General features: G+C 32.5%; 2 protein-coding genes across 2 annotated transcripts; both read right to left on the bottom strand.

The window, feature by feature from the left end:
- LOC105134399 (protein FAR1-RELATED SEQUENCE 5) lies at window positions 1–2,124 on the bottom strand. Its single transcript, XM_011038798.1, has 3 exons — window positions 1,971–2,124; window positions 1,016–1,443; window positions 1–648 (listed from the first exon to the last, which is right to left on the bottom strand). Coding segments are annotated over exons 1-3 (633 nt in total). The 5' UTR covers window positions 1,972–2,124; the 3' UTR covers window positions 1–444.
- Window positions 2,125–6,152: 4,028 nt separating this feature from the next.
- Window positions 6,153–8,193, bottom strand: LOC105134448 (mitogen-activated protein kinase kinase kinase 1-like). Its single transcript, XM_011038853.1, has 6 exons — window positions 8,036–8,193; window positions 7,676–7,755; window positions 7,448–7,554; window positions 7,030–7,288; window positions 6,449–6,941; window positions 6,153–6,231 (listed from the first exon to the last, which is right to left on the bottom strand). The coding sequence occupies exons 1-6, from the start codon at window positions 8,191–8,193 to the stop codon at window positions 6,153–6,155; spliced, it is 1,176 nt and encodes a 391-aa protein (XP_011037155.1).
- Window positions 8,194–16,679: the final 8,486 nt, after the last annotated feature.

Genomic DNA, 16,679 nt, shown 5'->3' with positions numbered 1-16,679 from the left:
TGAGAAAAGAAGAGAAGGTTCCACCCATCCATTTGAAATATCCATGTCCTATCATAAAAATGCATCACTTGCAAAAGCATACTAAATCATAACCTACCAATACTTCATATTACTAGTTTGCTATACAAATCAAGACTGCTAAAAACGGAAATTTTTGTCTTCAAAAACTTCCATAACTTATTGTGGCGCCTCCATCGACATCTGCACTCAAACATAATAAACCTGCAAACTAGAGTCCCAGCCCGGCCCCCCCACCAACATAATCACTGAACTCACATGGACTACAAATTCGAAAACATAACAATATCCTATAACTACATTTCTAATTGCTGTGTCAGTTTCTGCTTCCGATGAAGAGACAAAACAGAGAACAACAGTCAAAAAGATTGTACAACTAACGGAGTTGAAGAAGTAATAGCTAAGTACTTACACCAAATGCTGAGACTATCTACGCTGCATGAGCTCCTGCTCAATAGACTCAAATTCTTTTAGATTTTCTACCGCAGTTTTAACTTTCTTGGATAGCTTCTCACTGTGATCTTCAACAATTTTCACAAATGCAGTTAACTGTTCTTGATAAGTGGCACATAACCGCTTCTTATTTCTCAATTCAGCAGTTAATTCTTGAATTTTTTTGTCTTTTTCATCCTACAAAGTAAAAATAAAACAATACTCAGATCACGTAAGATATGCAGATATTATACTTCCACAACCTCAAAGCATGAGAAATCTTCCTTCCAAGCACATATTAACCACATCCCAGTTCGTTTGTCTGGTTTCTTGAATAGCATGTGATGCACTGAATTTTTACACTTGTATTTGTCACTCATGAAAACCAAATAAAGAACAGAGAAAGTGAAAGTTTTATTTAAGGAATTACATATTTTCCTTAAAAGCTTATTTAATTACCAGAGAGAAGAAGGCTACAGAATCACATGTCAAAGGCATATATATATAGAGATGGTAAAGCATGGAAGCAGCATGTCATAGTTAACAAACAGAGAGGAAAACTCACCAACGTTTGACGAGCTTCACGTGGGGCTACTACAAGTGGATGATTATGGTCCTTGACAAATTTTGTTATCACCCATTTTCCAGACTTATCAAACTTAACATGAATCATCGCTTTACAACCTTCTCTAGTACTTGGTCGTGGCTTTCGAACATTTCCGAATTTGCCTCGAATGCTTACACAATAACCCTCCTTATTACACCCAAGTCGCCTGGCAAGAATCCTCCCATCTCTTTCAGAACGACGACAAGACATTACACGCATTACAAACCCTATCTTCCGAGCATATTCATCATAGAATATCTTGGCAGCATCTTCTGATTCAAACTCCATGCCCTCATGTGGTTCTACAACCATACTATCACCTTCATGTACAACCACTTCATTTCCAATTGAGCTCTCTGCTATATCAATCCTCTCATCTACATCCACTGCCACACAATAACACAATTCAATATTACCTTTAAACCCATTTAAAATCCCTTATTCATCTTTAAACATTAAGCTCAAAATTTGACAAGAATAAACCAAAAACAGCATAATTCACTCTTCTCTGCAGCAGCTAAAACCAAGCAAACAATAAACTAAACGGCCCACCAAAAAAAACCCCAACTTTTATGTCAAGAGCACCATTCAACACTAAACAAAAAAATCAAGAAACACTAACAAAAACTGTTTCATTTCTTCTTGTTTTCTCTCTTTCACTTTCCTCTCTTTTCTCAGAAAGCAATCAGACTATACATTCAAACAACATCAAGAAACCACAAGATTCATTCTTTCTCTTCTCATACCACAAACCAATAACAAAATGAAAAAGAAAAAAAAAGAGATGGAAACTCTGTAGCATTAAAAAGTAACACTGAGCTATACTTTGCATTCAAAAACACAAACTTTTTGTATGATTCAATAAAGAAAAGAAAATTAAAGATGACCCAGAGAGAGAAAGATTGCCACTTACTTGATGCAGCAAAGATCAGAGAGACCCAGAATTGAGAAGGGTATGGAAGGTAATTTCGAGAGTTTAGAGAGGTATTTTTGGGTTTTGGTGAGTAGGGATAAGATGGATCAGAGACTAGAGAGAGATGATCGTGAAACTCAAGTGTTTTGATGCCACCAGACAAACATGAATAGATCTGACAACATGTCGTTTTTATCATGAATGACATGTCAGTTGTCGTTGCATAAGGGTTTTTTCGGGCAAGGCTCAAATAGAACCCCCCGTCTACTGGGGTGGTATAAATGTTTACCCCAAAACAATTTGTTTATCAATTCTATCCCAAACAATTTGGATTTCTCAAATGGGTCCCGATTCCAGAATTCCTTATATTAAATTAACTTACTTAAGCTATAAAACTGATAAATAAATTATTTGAGAGCAAAATTAAAACTAAGTTAAAGAAACTTGTGACTATGAAAATTAGCTAGAACACAATTATCAAACTTATCTCAAATCAAAAGTAAAATTATGGTTAATCACATGAGGAGAGACAACTTTAATCTATTTTAAAATATTTTTTTTATTTAAAAAAATATAAACATGAGTCTATTTCAAAACTATGTATTATTTCTTTACATAAAATAAAATAAAAAATATTGCTTTGGATAATCTTTTTAGAATATGAGTCGGGTTTGATAATTATGACTGAAGAGTTATACAGAGGAAAACAGGCGACGGATATCCTTATATTTCTCAAAATATTCATTTTAATCTTCTTTAAATTTACTAGTTCAAATCTATACACTGGATCGTTCGTAGCCAAGACAACATACAGCCCGCTGGCAAATCTGATTGGCTAGTACTGGACTCTAGTTCTAACAGAATCTAGTTTCAAACAAAGAAAGAGATCATACATGTTTCTTGAAGTAGCTCTTGGCATGGATGGTGGAAAGTAAATGCTGATGGCATCAGTTCCCTTGCAAATCCTGGCATGACGGAAACCAGATTGGAGGTTTTTCGTGTAACCTCTGGCCATAAGCTGGGGTTTTAAGATAAATGCATGCAGGTTCAAATTGAGGTTGATGCTTAGGCGTATCATCAGTTACTTTGAAGAAAGATTGCAAGTGCGGGATGTTCCTCCTTAGGGCCTAAGCAATCTGCACGCAGCTGCTGAAACGGGCGCCTCACCGACATCGGTAGGGGAGGACACACCAAAGAATTTTGATACTGCACGCATAACCTCACCGTTATCATCTCTGATAATAGCGACTAAGCCAATACCTTCGCTGTCAAAAATTGCAACTTCTGTGTTGAGTATCAGGCGGCAGCACGCGGGTTCCAGTTTTGGTAGCTCGCCGTGGTTCCATATTGACCTCAATCTCCAGGGTTGGTGTTCCCGTCACATTCTTAACCTGCACTCCTCTCTTTTCAAAGTTATGCTTGGTGGGAAGGACATTGAGGCACGCTCTCCAAATAAAATTTATGATCCATCTTCCAGACCATAAGAAAAAAGAAAGCTCCCAAAGCAAAATAATCTTACAGCTTGCAGCATTAATCCAGTTTTTACCTCAAAATTACGTCCTGTTGGGAATTTTAGACACTACCGATTCATCAAAAGTAAATGTTTGAACTTGCAGATTTAGAATCCAATTTCATATACAACAAGTTTTGAAAACAAATGTTGAAGGTTCACCTTTGCTCCCAAGAAATTAGTATGATCTAAAATCTCAGCAACATTTCCACCACTGTGCATCCAAAGCTCCATATATCAGCTCGAGAATCATTCCCACCACTTCTACGATTAGCAATTTCCGAAGCCATCCAATATGAACTTCTCGAGCCAGGCTTCAAAGACTGGCTATCTTCCATAATAGACAAACCAAAACCAGCAAGTTCTATGTTTCCAGATTCGATCGGTCACCAATATGTTTGCACATTTAAGATCTCTGTGAATCACATTACAACTATGAACATACTTCAGACCCCGCAAAATCTGTCGAGTATAATGAGAAACTTGGGATTCCACGAAAGGGTGATTAATTCTTGTATGCTTGTTCAAGGGTGCCATGGCTTACAAGCTCTAGAAAGATATAAAGCTTTTTCTTATCCTTGTCTGTTCCATAATACTGAATTATGTTTTCATGATCCAAAAGTCTCAATAAAGCAATCTCCTTCTCAAGAGAGCATAGACGTTTCTAATCACTAAGTGAAACTTGCTTCACAGCAAAAAATATTCCATCTTCACTGGATCCTCTGTATACTGATGCGAATGACCCGCTTCCAAAATAAGATCACCCTTGTTCCAGTTCTTAAATGTACGTCTTCGTCTACTAATCTGCCAAGGATTTGGCATAATTGTTATGCTTTTCACTTTGTCTTATACCAATCCACAAGTGAACTGCCAGATATTAACTTTTTTTGCAGGAAGAGAAAGATCTCAAAATCCGAGAGTTATCCCTGCTTATCAACAGCATCTACAAATGGTGTTAACTTCTGAGATTTGGCTTGGGATAGTTACTTCAAGATTTTCCTTAAATACGCCACTTGTGTATGGAAGGTTTTACTAATATCCATGTATATCATTAGATTTGTCACGCACTACGCTGCATATAATAGCTATTTTTTCATTAAGATATTTAGGCTGTTTTCTTTTTTTAAAAAAGAAATTCAATAATTTAGATTATAATTTCAACCAACTAAATAAATTGGCTTTATTTAAATCATACAAAAAGAAAAACACAAAAATAACAAACATAAAAATATATATTAAAATGGCAATCACCATAACATGAAAAAAAAATTATTCAAGAGCATAAATACGATGTTATTTATTTTTTGATCAATTAAACATTAATAGACAGAATATGGTAAAAAATGAAAGAAAAGATGGTGTGAGCCAACCCAAGCTAATATAATAGACATAATTTGAGCATCAAGGGTTGAGTTAGTTTAGGTTAATATGTCAAACTCAAGTTTTATGTCATGAGGTCAGGATAATTTAATAAAATTCTTTTTTAAGAAAACCATAAAGTTATTAAAAAAACAAAAAAATGTCATTCGAGGATATCAAAAGAGAAAATAAGACAAAAAAAGATATCAATCTTTATTAATTTTTCAAACTCGTGATCCAGGTCATTAGACTAAAAGTACTATACATGAAAAAATCATGAAACCCAATTCTCGAGAAATGAAACATTAAATGATGAAATTGAATAAATAAATAATTACATTAAAAAATTTTCAAATAAAAAATAGCAATTAAAATAATATTTTAATGAGGGTTAAACTAGAAATAAGAAAAAAAAATATACGGCAACAATAAATTTTCAATTTGAATGTTAAATTGAAAAGAATAAAAATATTAATAAAAAAAAATTAAAAGAATAAGAACCAAAATGATAAAAAATAATACTCTATAAAATTGGATTATAGGGTGAAATTAAAAAAAAAAACCTTTTATAATAGAGCTAAAATAATCAAGAATAAAAAAAATAAGAATTAAATTGAAAATATAAATACTTGATACAATTAGAATCCAAGAATTAAATTGAAATTTTTTTTTTAAATCGAATTGGGTTTAAAAAAATAAAAAAATTTAAAATTTTAGATAATTTGACTGACTTCGGAGGTTAACTTAATAATTTGATTTATCCAATAAAATTTGATTAAAAACTCAATTATAATCTATTAATTATTTATTTAATTTTTAATTAAAAAAATATTATTTTGATTTATAAAAAAAATTAGAGCTAATCCAGATGATCCGGTGACCCAGGTCTTGGACTGTGTTTACGACCGAATTGGGTTTAAAAACTTTGCTACACACATGACATTCCCCATGTCAACCCGTTTCTAGGCTTAAAACAACTCCAAGGTCCCTCAAGTTTTAGAAATCAGTCACATTAGTCCTTATACTTCAATTTTGGTCACTCAAGACTTTCTACTTTTAATTAATGGCCATGCATGGTCCCTCCATCTGTCACTACAAGCTTGTTCATTCCAAAAAATCAATGATATGAATAATGCAATAGGGAGGGATAAGATTAATCCCACTGTAGTAATCCGCTCGCAGCTGCTGGAACGGGTACTCTCCATTGTAGTGGTGCTTAATGTTTCTTTTCTGATCTTGCAAGCTCTGAAGAAATAGTTTTGGTGAGAAACATGGTTTGCATCAGAGATAAGAAGATGATGGATAGACTGAGGTCAATTCTCAATCCAGATTTGCTGCTGATCTGAGCTAATAGCCAGTTTGCTTAAAGTATGAGCATCCTGATTAGTACATCTAGGAGAATAAACAGAAGATAAGGATTCAAAAACAAGACCAGAACATTAAATGTCCTCGGCTGGCAAGATAACCAACTTCATTGAGTGCAGCTGGGAATGTTCAACAGCACAGTACAGATTCATCAAAACTAAAAGGTTGAACACACAGATTTAGAATCCAAGTCCATAATACAATAAGATTTGAAAAGAAAAGAAAAAAAGTGTTGAAGGTTCACCTTTCACCATAAAGCAATTCGCTAAGATCAGGTTGCGTGCAAGATGATTCATTCACGAAAGGATGAGCTAAAAGCTCGGCAGCAGTTGGACGCATACTTGGATCTGGCTGCAGGCATTTTTTGATGAAGTCCTTCGAAGTTTGTGAGAGAGAATCAGGAATAATAGGTCCTGTGCCCTTTCTAATTGCACGTTCTAAGGCCATGAAGGTATTCTCGACATTATACTGTGGATACTTTCGGGTCAGCATTTCCACCACAGTGCATCCAAGGCTCCATGTATCAGCTCGAAAATCATACCCGCCACTTTTAGGATTAGCAACTTCCGGAGCCATCCATAATGAACTTCTCGAGCCAGGCTTCAAAGACTGACCATCTTCCATAAATTTAGAAAGACCAAAATCAGCAAGTTTTATGTTTCCAAATTCGGTCACCAGTATGTTTGCACATTTAAGATCTCTATGAATCACATTGCAACCATGAAGATACTTCAGACCTTGCAATATCTGTCGAGTATAACGAGAAACTTGGGATTCCTTGAAAGCGCAATTCTTATATGCTTGTTCAAGGGTGCCATGACTTACAAGCTCTAGAAAAAATACAAAGCTTTTCTTCATCCTTGTCTGTTCCATAATACTGAATTATGTTTTCATGATCCAAGCGTTTCAATATAGCAATCTCATTCTCGAGATAGCAAAGATGTTTCTGATCACTAAGTGAAACTTCCTTCACAGCAAAAAATAATCCATCTGCATTAGATCCTCTATATACTGATGCGAATGAGCCTCTTCCAATAAGATCACCCCTTTCCCAAATTGTAATTGGACGTCTTCGTCTGCTAATCTGCCAAAGATTTGGATTTATCATTATGCTTTTCACTTTGTCTATGCCAATCCGCAAGTGAACTGTAAATTCAGCGCATAACTGCTTGTAATAATAATAATAATAATAATTAAAAAAATAAATAAATGGAATAGAAAAGATATAAGAACAGCTGGTTACCTTCAGTGCAAGAGAATTAACATCATTGTAGTGATTGCCCCTTGCAATTTCCTTTAAACACTGTAAAACAGAGTCATGATACTCTGGATTGCTGAAAACAGCAGCACCTTGTGGGGATGAAAATTAAGGAAAATAAAAAGAGAAACCAACAAGAAGTATAAGAAGGACCTCATGTAGGGATAGATGCAACAAAACGTAACTTTAAAATCCAGGATAAGGATGACATACCGCCATTCTCATTCTGAATTGGACTGCCTAGCTTTTTCAGTATTGTTTGAACAATATTTGCTGTTAATCCTGACACTCCACTACAAAGGAAGAAAAAATTGGCAATAAGCGTTATAGTCAATTGGATTCGTACATGTAAGGATTTATATACAAGAAAGGACACAATTTTACTCAAAAAACTTCTCATGGGATTTTGGGTTCTTTTTTATGTGTAAGCATCTCTAACTGCTTATTCCAGGTAGACTTCCCACTAAGGAACTCAAAAATTGTGTCTGATATTATTTTCAAGACATTACACATGATATGAAATCATCTCCAGGAATTAGTGTATTCTAAGAATAAAAATGAAAGTAAGAGTACCCGATATATTGAGCAACATATCCAGCAGAACTGGCCGCTGCCTCAATAACCCGCCTCAAGGTCTTTACCATCCCTGTTTCATGCTGAGCAAAGGCGTCCGCATAATCTGGACAAGAATAAGATGATGAACTGGCAGCTTGTGTGCTCGAAGAAGGCATCGGAGAAGACCAGGCGGGAGGACAAGAAGATCAAAAGAAAGCAATTGGGGAAGGATGAGAAAGGACCAACAGAAGTTGGGGTTGGAAAGGGGTTGAGGAGGAAGGGAAGACAGAGAAGTTGTTTCCCTATAATGTAGTTGGGCAGGAATGTCTTCATTGTCATTGTTTTTTCAACATTTGCAAATCTCTTTGCTAACCAAGCGACAAAAGTGTCATTGTCAAAGGGAAAGGTGTCGTTATCAGTGCCAAGAAAATTGAAGGGTGATGAACAAGATGCGTGTGTTCTCGAAGAAGGCATTGGAGGAGACCGGGCATGAGGACAAGAAGATCAAAAGAAAGCAATTGGGGAAAGATGAGAAAGGATCAACAGAAGTGGGGGTGGAAAAGGGGTGGAGGAGGAAGGAAAGACAGAGAAGTTGTTTCACTACAATGAAGGTGGGAAGCAATGACATGATTGTCATTTTTTTTCAACATTCGCAATTCTCTTTGCTAACCAAGTGGAATGGTGTCTTTGTCAAATCAAAAGGTGTCGTTATCAGTGCCAAGAAAATTAAAGGATGATGAGCAGGCAGCTTGTGTTATCGAAGAAAGCATTGGAGAGGACCAGGCATGAGGACAAGAAGATCAAAAGAAAGCAAATGGGGAAGGAGGATCAAGGGTGGGTGGGGGTTCAAATTCAATTGAGGAGGAAGGAAAGGCAGAGAAGTTGTTTCCCTATAATGAAGGTGAGCATGAATGTTTTCCTGTCATTTTTTTTTCGACATTCGCAAATCTCTTTGCTAACCAAGTGATATTGTCAGTTTCAAAGAAAAAAAGTTTTCAATATGTTTCACCAAGAAGTTTCAAATTGAAATGAATTCCTCCCATTTAAAGTGCAGAGCAGAACTTCAGACCTTGCAATATCTGAAGACATTGATCTGTTTACATGATCCAACCGTGTAAATAAAGCAATCTCATTCTCGAGAGAGCAAAGACGTTTCTGATCACTAAGTGAAACTTCCTTCACAGCAAAAAACAATCCTCTTCATTAGATCCTCTGTCTACTGATGCGAATGAACCTCTTCCAATAAGATCACCCCTTCCCCACTTTGTAATTGCACGTCTTCGTAATCTGCCAAGGATTTGGCATAATCATTATGCTTTTCACTTTTTCTATACCAATCCGCAAGTGCACTGTAAATTCAGCGCATAACTGCGAGTAACAACAAAAATGATAAGAAAAAAAGGCAGATGTCAAATCAAGTAACGAGAAAACAAAAATGTGAGATTTCCCACTGTGCAACTCAACAATTGTGTGTCTGATATGAAATCATCTCCAGGAATTGGAGCATTCTAAGAATAAATATGGAGCACCATATGTACACATGGTGTCATTGTCAAAGACTGTACAAAATCTGTCAAGGTGTTGTCGTCGATGAGAGATAACTTCCTGTTTTTTGTTTCCTAGATCTTTCCTAGTGTTATATAGACATGGACCTTTCAAAGACTGTACAAATTACATAGAACTTTCCAAATTGTCAAGGAGTTGCTTGCCGTGGGTCATTGTCAAGGACTGCCCTACCAAACTCAAGATTCAACTTTGAATTGTTTCTCTTCTCTAAGTGTCACCCTAACAGTGAGTGTCATTGTCAAAGACTGTACAGATATAACAGTTGTCGTTGTCAAAGAAAGACTGTACAGAACTAAATGTTGTTGCTGTCAAAGACTGTACAAATCCAACGAACTCCCAAAGATAATCTTTGTAGTGTTGCTCTTCTCGTAGTGTCATCCTGTAACACGGTGAGTTAATAAGTCGGTCAGCGAGATAATATGTTCTTTTTTAGAAGAAAAAAAGGGGTTGAATATGTGTTTTAGTTTGAAATTAAATTTTTTATATTTTAATTGGTTTAATTAATAAAATATAATTTTATTTTGTCAAATTGAGAATTAGCTAAAATCAAATCCTATTCTTAATCAAGTTAAATTTTATTTTATCAAATTAAGTATTAACTCAAAGTCAAGATCTATTCTTAACATTGTGAGAATTCTATATAAAAAAGTTTAAATTAAAAATTAAAAAAAGTCAAATAACAAAAAATTAAATAAAAAAACATTGTGGATAAATATTGCAACCAACAGTGGATTACGTATATATATTTCTTCTATATTGTATTTTTATCATTTTTTATTATATATTTCTTTCATCTCGTATTGCCTAGTGTGTACATGATTCCAAATATTATTTCATGGTTAACCTAAGGTTAATTTTGTAAAATCAAACTATAATTGTTTAATAGAAAGCAAAATGACGTAATATAAAAATATGAGTGAAAAAGATATGTTTGGATGACCCAATCAATTAAAAAAAAGATGCAAATTAAAAAAAAAAAAAAGGGATTTGAGATGGTAAAAAGAAGATTGAAATACTCAATTAAAAAAAATGCAAATAAAGAGAAAAGGAAAAAACTTAATGTGGTTCACTGTTCATATACTTATAATTCATATACAAGGGTGAAGTAAAAAAAATGTTGTAAAAAATTATTTAGATAGCTTTTGATTACTATTCTATAATAAAATAACAAAAACAATAGAGACAAATAAAAAAAACAAAAAAAGAACAGAAATATAATTGCATTAGGTAATGGTATATAAAATAAAGTGATTGTATCTCTGTATTCTATTTAGTTGTGCTAGATAAGATAAAATAAGTTATAAAAAAATATATTTTATCTTTAATATATATTATAATCAAACTTATATATTTAAAAAATAATTAGATATTTTTTATTTTAGTTTATATTGAGTGTTGAAATTAATAATAATATAATAACTTTAGTTATAAAATTAGAAATGACCTGACGGGTTGATCCGGAACCAAGCCAACTCGAGGCTTAGACTGATTCAAGTTTTAAAAACTAGATTAATGATTGACTTAACTTGACCCATTCAAAAACCTAGAATGACCCGACATAAAACATAGGTAAAAAAACTATTGATTTAAAAAAAATGCTAAAAAAAAGGTTGCTTTGATTATTTTTAAAAAGGTTTTTGGGTCAACTAAATTGACTCTCAAATCAGGTTTTAAAACTGTAATAATAATCACTTTTAAAAATAAATAATAATCACTTTTCAACCTCTCTCGCTACCCAAGCCTTGCCTCGAGTCGACTTCCAAATTGAATTTTAAAAATGTAATAATAAGTATTTTTATTCTTATGTGGACTTAGGTCTTGGGTTAACCTGACCATGATTGGAGTTTTGCCTCGAGTCATATCTGAATTGAATTTTAAAATTATGATAATAATTATTTTTATCATTACATGTCTTAATTAGATAATTTTATAATTGAAAGTTTTTTATAATAATATTTTAAATATAAAAAATAATAAATATTATCTCTAGAGATATGTCTTCATGTACCTTTTATTTTGAAAGCACATAAATTCACTCTAAAATTATCTCAAAAATATATTTATTTAATTTTTGTCTTAACCTTTGGCTCTTCAACTAGTCTTCATGTACCTCTTATTTTGAAATCACATAAATTCACTCTAGAATTATCTCAAAAACATATTTATTTATTTATTTGTCTTAACCTTTGGCTCTTCAACTAAATATCTCTCTCTCTCTCTTAAATCTTTCTTATCAATCCCATATTATTAAATCTCATTTGATTGTTTCTTGTACCAACAAGACTTTGATTTAAATAGAATTAATTAATCTAGGATGTATTGAATTTTTCAAATCTAATTACATATCATAAATATTATCATTTCAAAAAAAAATTAATGGTGTGGTTGTTTATGTGATACTTTTCAAAAAATATTTTTTTTTTATGTTTTTAAATTATTTTAATGTATTGATATTAAAAATAAATTTTAAAAAATAAAAATATATATTATTTTAATAAATTTCCAAACAAAAAACACTTTAAAAACAATCGGTATCATAATATTCTTTTAATAAAAAAAATTCACTTTATTTGATTGAAAGGAAATTCACATAGTTTTTGTGAAAATATCAGTTACCTAACTATCATGCATCAACATTAATTTATGTTTATATTTTCAATTTTTCATAGCATCATTGATTTACTATCTAGCCCTTTATACAATTTTTTTCCAATCATATAATAATAATAATAATAAAGCTAAATGCCTTCAAGTGAAAAAATAATTATGAAGTCTATATATTGTTTGACTTTTTTATGCGTAATTAACAATTTCTAGATGACAGGGACTGTTAAAATCTTTAGTTTCAACTTAATTTTTAATAGATCAAAATAACCTCTTCTTAAGATAATAATAAAAAAAATTGGTATTTTTTTTTAACTATCATAATCATTTATTAATAACAAGAAAAAAGAGTGCATTTATTTGACTAAGGAATCGCAGTTACAGGCTTTCTTTATAATAGTAATAAAAAAAGATAAAAATAAAATTCTGGCTACAAAGATAAATAAATAATTGTTAGCAAATTGAATAAGTGGTAACTACTCTCTCAATGATAAATAAATAACATGTTAATATATATGTTAAATTGGAGGAAAATAATATGTCTTCTGACATATTTTGTATTATTGATAATATCGTTTAATCGAATTTTAACTTTCAACCACATATAAATTATATATATATATAAAACAAAGAAAATTGAAGAGATTGTTATATTCTTAATGAAAAATAAACATAAAATAACCTTATATTTTTTAATATTTATTTTTAAACTTATAATATAACAGCTGTAAACATTGAAGGTTTGTCAACTACAAAACAAATATGAAAAAAAAAATCCAACTTAATAAAAGAATATGTACTTTATAAAAAAAAAGTAAAATAATAATGTCATATTTGAAACTATAACAAATAAAATATCAATTTGTATCAATGTCTTTAGCCGGAATAAAATGAAATTGATAACCTTATCCCTAATAGCAGCTAGCCCGCCACCGTCTTGTAATGTGGTTTCTTGAAACTGTACTATCCTCTGTATATCAGTCTGCAAGTCATACTTCTTCCCCCGTAGCTCCAAACTTCCAAGTGACTCCCGGAAAAGACAGAGATGTAAAGAGAAAGAAGAAGAAATGAGCTGAGAAAATGTTTGGTTTGTAGGGTTTTAAGCATGAATAAATATTTTTTGTTTGGTTTGGTTTTTATAAAAAAAAAAACCAAATTAGTTTTTTTAAACCAAAACCGGTTCAAACTGATCGGTTTCGGTTCATTTCAGTTATTTTAGAGTAAAAACTAGTTTTTTTCCTAGTTTTGCTCGGTTTTTTCAGTTTCATGCTTATGAAACCAATCTGATTGGTTTTTAAAAAATTATAATCGGTTTTTTTTCACAGTTCGGTTTTTTCAATTATTTTTTTCTAGTTTTTGAAGTTTAATTGGTTTTAAAGTTTTTTTCTCACCCTTAGTTTTGAGTTTGAATTTTTTTTTTAGATTAACGTAAGTGTCCGAGTGAGTTTACACGTACCTCGACTAATCTTACGAGCTTTAATGTTAATAACTATGTAAATCTTCAATGACCTTGAGCTTTGTGGGATTCGAACCTGTAATCTTTAGTGAGCAAATCTAAAATCTAATTAGTTAAACTACACCTCTCAAAATTAGTTTAGATTCTTTTTACTTACTCAAATATTAGTGTTTTTCACTCTCTCTCTTTCACATCCACTTGATATATAAAAAGATGCAATCTTTTTTTAACTCTGTTGCTAGGTTTTGGTTTTTTTTTTTCTTTGTTATGTTTGTTTACTTTGTTGAACTTTTGAAGTGTTGGAAAAATTAGGAACAATTGGACACCAATTTACCCTAATCAATTCAGCGGAATACAATTTACAAGTCTCAATCATTTTCCCTCTTTATGCATTAAAATCAGAATTAAACAATGACCAAATATAATGCAAATAATCACACAAATCAACACCAAAATTTTTAACGTGAAAAACTTGATGCGGGAAAAATCACGGGACTGTAGTTTACCTAAAAACTTTTATTATCAACAAATAATGGGTTTACAATGTTTTTCCTCAGATTCAACTAAGGGATACAACATATATATCATCAAGAATAACTTATTCTCGGATTACAACAAGATTAAAGGAGAATTATTTGAGAAAAACTCACAATACTGACAGCCCCGTTTTCTGTCAAAATAACCAGCTTTCATACCACCAATCTTCGATCCAACCGTCCATAATGAAGAGTAACGTGTTTAGAAGCTGCTGTCAAAATCTCAACCCGATTCAATGATGAACGAGCTGGAAATCAAAGGAAAAATATAGGCTGCTCTGCTGCCTCTTCTTCTCTCTTTTCTCCTGTTTTTCTCTGCTCTCTTGTTCAAATTTTGCTACTTCCTCTACAGTAGCTGACCAGTTAATTTTAATACCAAGAGATGCTGTCTCTTGAAAATTAGTAGTTTCACCATCATATGGTACGGGACCACACATAACATGAAGATAGGTTGAGGAAGTGGAAGAAGCTGAAATGCTTTTCAAATCCTTTTGTCTGAAATGCAGCATATTTGACTGTCAAGTTATTGCTTGGGTAATAAATTTTGTTTCTTTTAGTGATCTTGAACTGATAATGAGAATGTCATGGTGTTAATCAAATTGAATTGAATATATGAAACCATGAAAGACTCGTGATCTTAAATTTGGGACTTTGGTCAAGTTATGGAGGCACTAGTTCAACCAAATTGGTCTTACAGTTCCCTGATTGAACAATTTTTCTTGGAGACCAGGATGGTAAGAAAACCATGAAGACATTGTCTGGCCAGGAGGTGCCTTCTCTGTATCCATTTTATGGTTGCTCCATTTCGCCTCTTCCTTGTTGAGACATTTTTTTGACCATCTAGTTTTCTTGTTTAAGATAGGACTCGAATCGACCACTCAGGCCTCCACCATTTGCCACGCACAATCTTGTAGGAGACCATATTCTTAATTAAGTATCGATTGTTCTGTGTTTCAAGAATATTTATTTTCTTGATTGGCATCCTAGTCTAATTAAGTACGTATTTTTCCCTATCCTCGCAATGCTAAATCTCCCTCCCTTGATCTCCATGTGCTGCACTTTCTCATTTCTTGCCGGAATGAGAAATTTTATGATAATATCTTCTTCTATTATTCAGTAGAATAGAGGTAGTGGCACCTCGCATTAGAGACATATATACATGCTGATTCAACTGGCATCACCAAGGCCTGCACTATTTATATATTGATCGAAGTAGTCTGAATAATGTTGCAAGCAATAGGTTCATGATGGCAAGCTCCTCTGGCGAACAAGTCCATTCAAACAGAAATTATAGGTGTTTGCTCGCTGAAACTTTTGATGGACACAACGTCTATCCCTTAAGGCTGAAGTTGTGGCTAACAAAGTTGAAGAACTTGAGTCTGAAGAGCCAGAAGATTCAGATTCTGATTAGGATTATAGCTGAGAATTTCTGTTAACATCTGAAGCCAACTGATTCTGGTTTTGCTTGAAAAATTACAAATGTATAAGCTCATTTTAGAACTTTGCTTTCGCGAAGATAACTGTTGCTAGCTGCATGCAAGATTGTTCATGCCATCCAAACCTCTAGACCCTATTGTAATGTAAATGTGCTCTATTAATCTCTTCAACAGCATGATTCGATTGGATTCGTTAAAAAAGACTGGTTTTGGAACTGCTGTACACTGAGATTACTAGCTGAATCTTGACAAACTTTTAATAGCTGATAATGATTTAGGAAAACCATGCATCTGGATTTTAAGCAGATCACCGATCGATAAATCAAGATTTAATTCTGGGCTACGAGTTTCCACTGAAATGAATTCCTCCCATTTATAGTGCAGAAGGTGAAAGGGGAAACTAGGATATCGTTGTACCTGAGCTTCTCGAACTCAGAGTCAACTAATTAAACTTTTTAGATTCGGCTTGGAATAGTTATCTTGGTTTCAAAATTTTTCTTAAATACACCACTTGAGCATGGAAGGTTTTACTTAATGCCCTAGATCATATATCTTGTATATCATTAGTTGGAATCATGTTATGCATCATGCCTGTGTTATTTAAAAAAAAAACATATTTAGATATTATAAGCATGTTTTTTTTTCCTAAATTAATACCCTGCATTGTAATCCCAACCAACCAAATAATTTGGAATTATTTAGATCATATAGGAAAAACAAAAAAAGCAATGATAGCAAATGAAAATATATATATGAAAAAAGCAATGACAATAACCTGGAAAGAAAATCTTTATCCTAGAACAGAAATACAATGTTGTTTATTTTTTAATTAATTAATCATGATAGGATGAAATAGGGTAAAAAAATAATAAAAATATTGATGAAAGCCAAATCAAGTTAACATGATAAACATGTAATTTGATAGTCTAAATTAACATATAAAATTCACGTCGTCTTAGCTCATGAGATTAGGATAATTTGATAGAAAATAAAATTTAAAAAAACCATAAAGGTATTTTTTTAAAAAAATTTGTCATTTGACGATATTAAAAAAAAATAAAAAA

The sequence above is a fragment of the Populus euphratica genome, unplaced genomic scaffold (genome assembly GCF_000495115.2).
Source record: "Populus euphratica unplaced genomic scaffold, PopEup_1.0 scaffold67.1, whole genome shotgun sequence".
NCBI lineage: Eukaryota > Viridiplantae > Streptophyta > Magnoliopsida > Malpighiales > Salicaceae > Populus > Populus euphratica.
The sequence above is the reverse complement of the archived record's forward strand: the minus strand, read 5'-3'. Positions and strand labels throughout refer to the sequence as shown.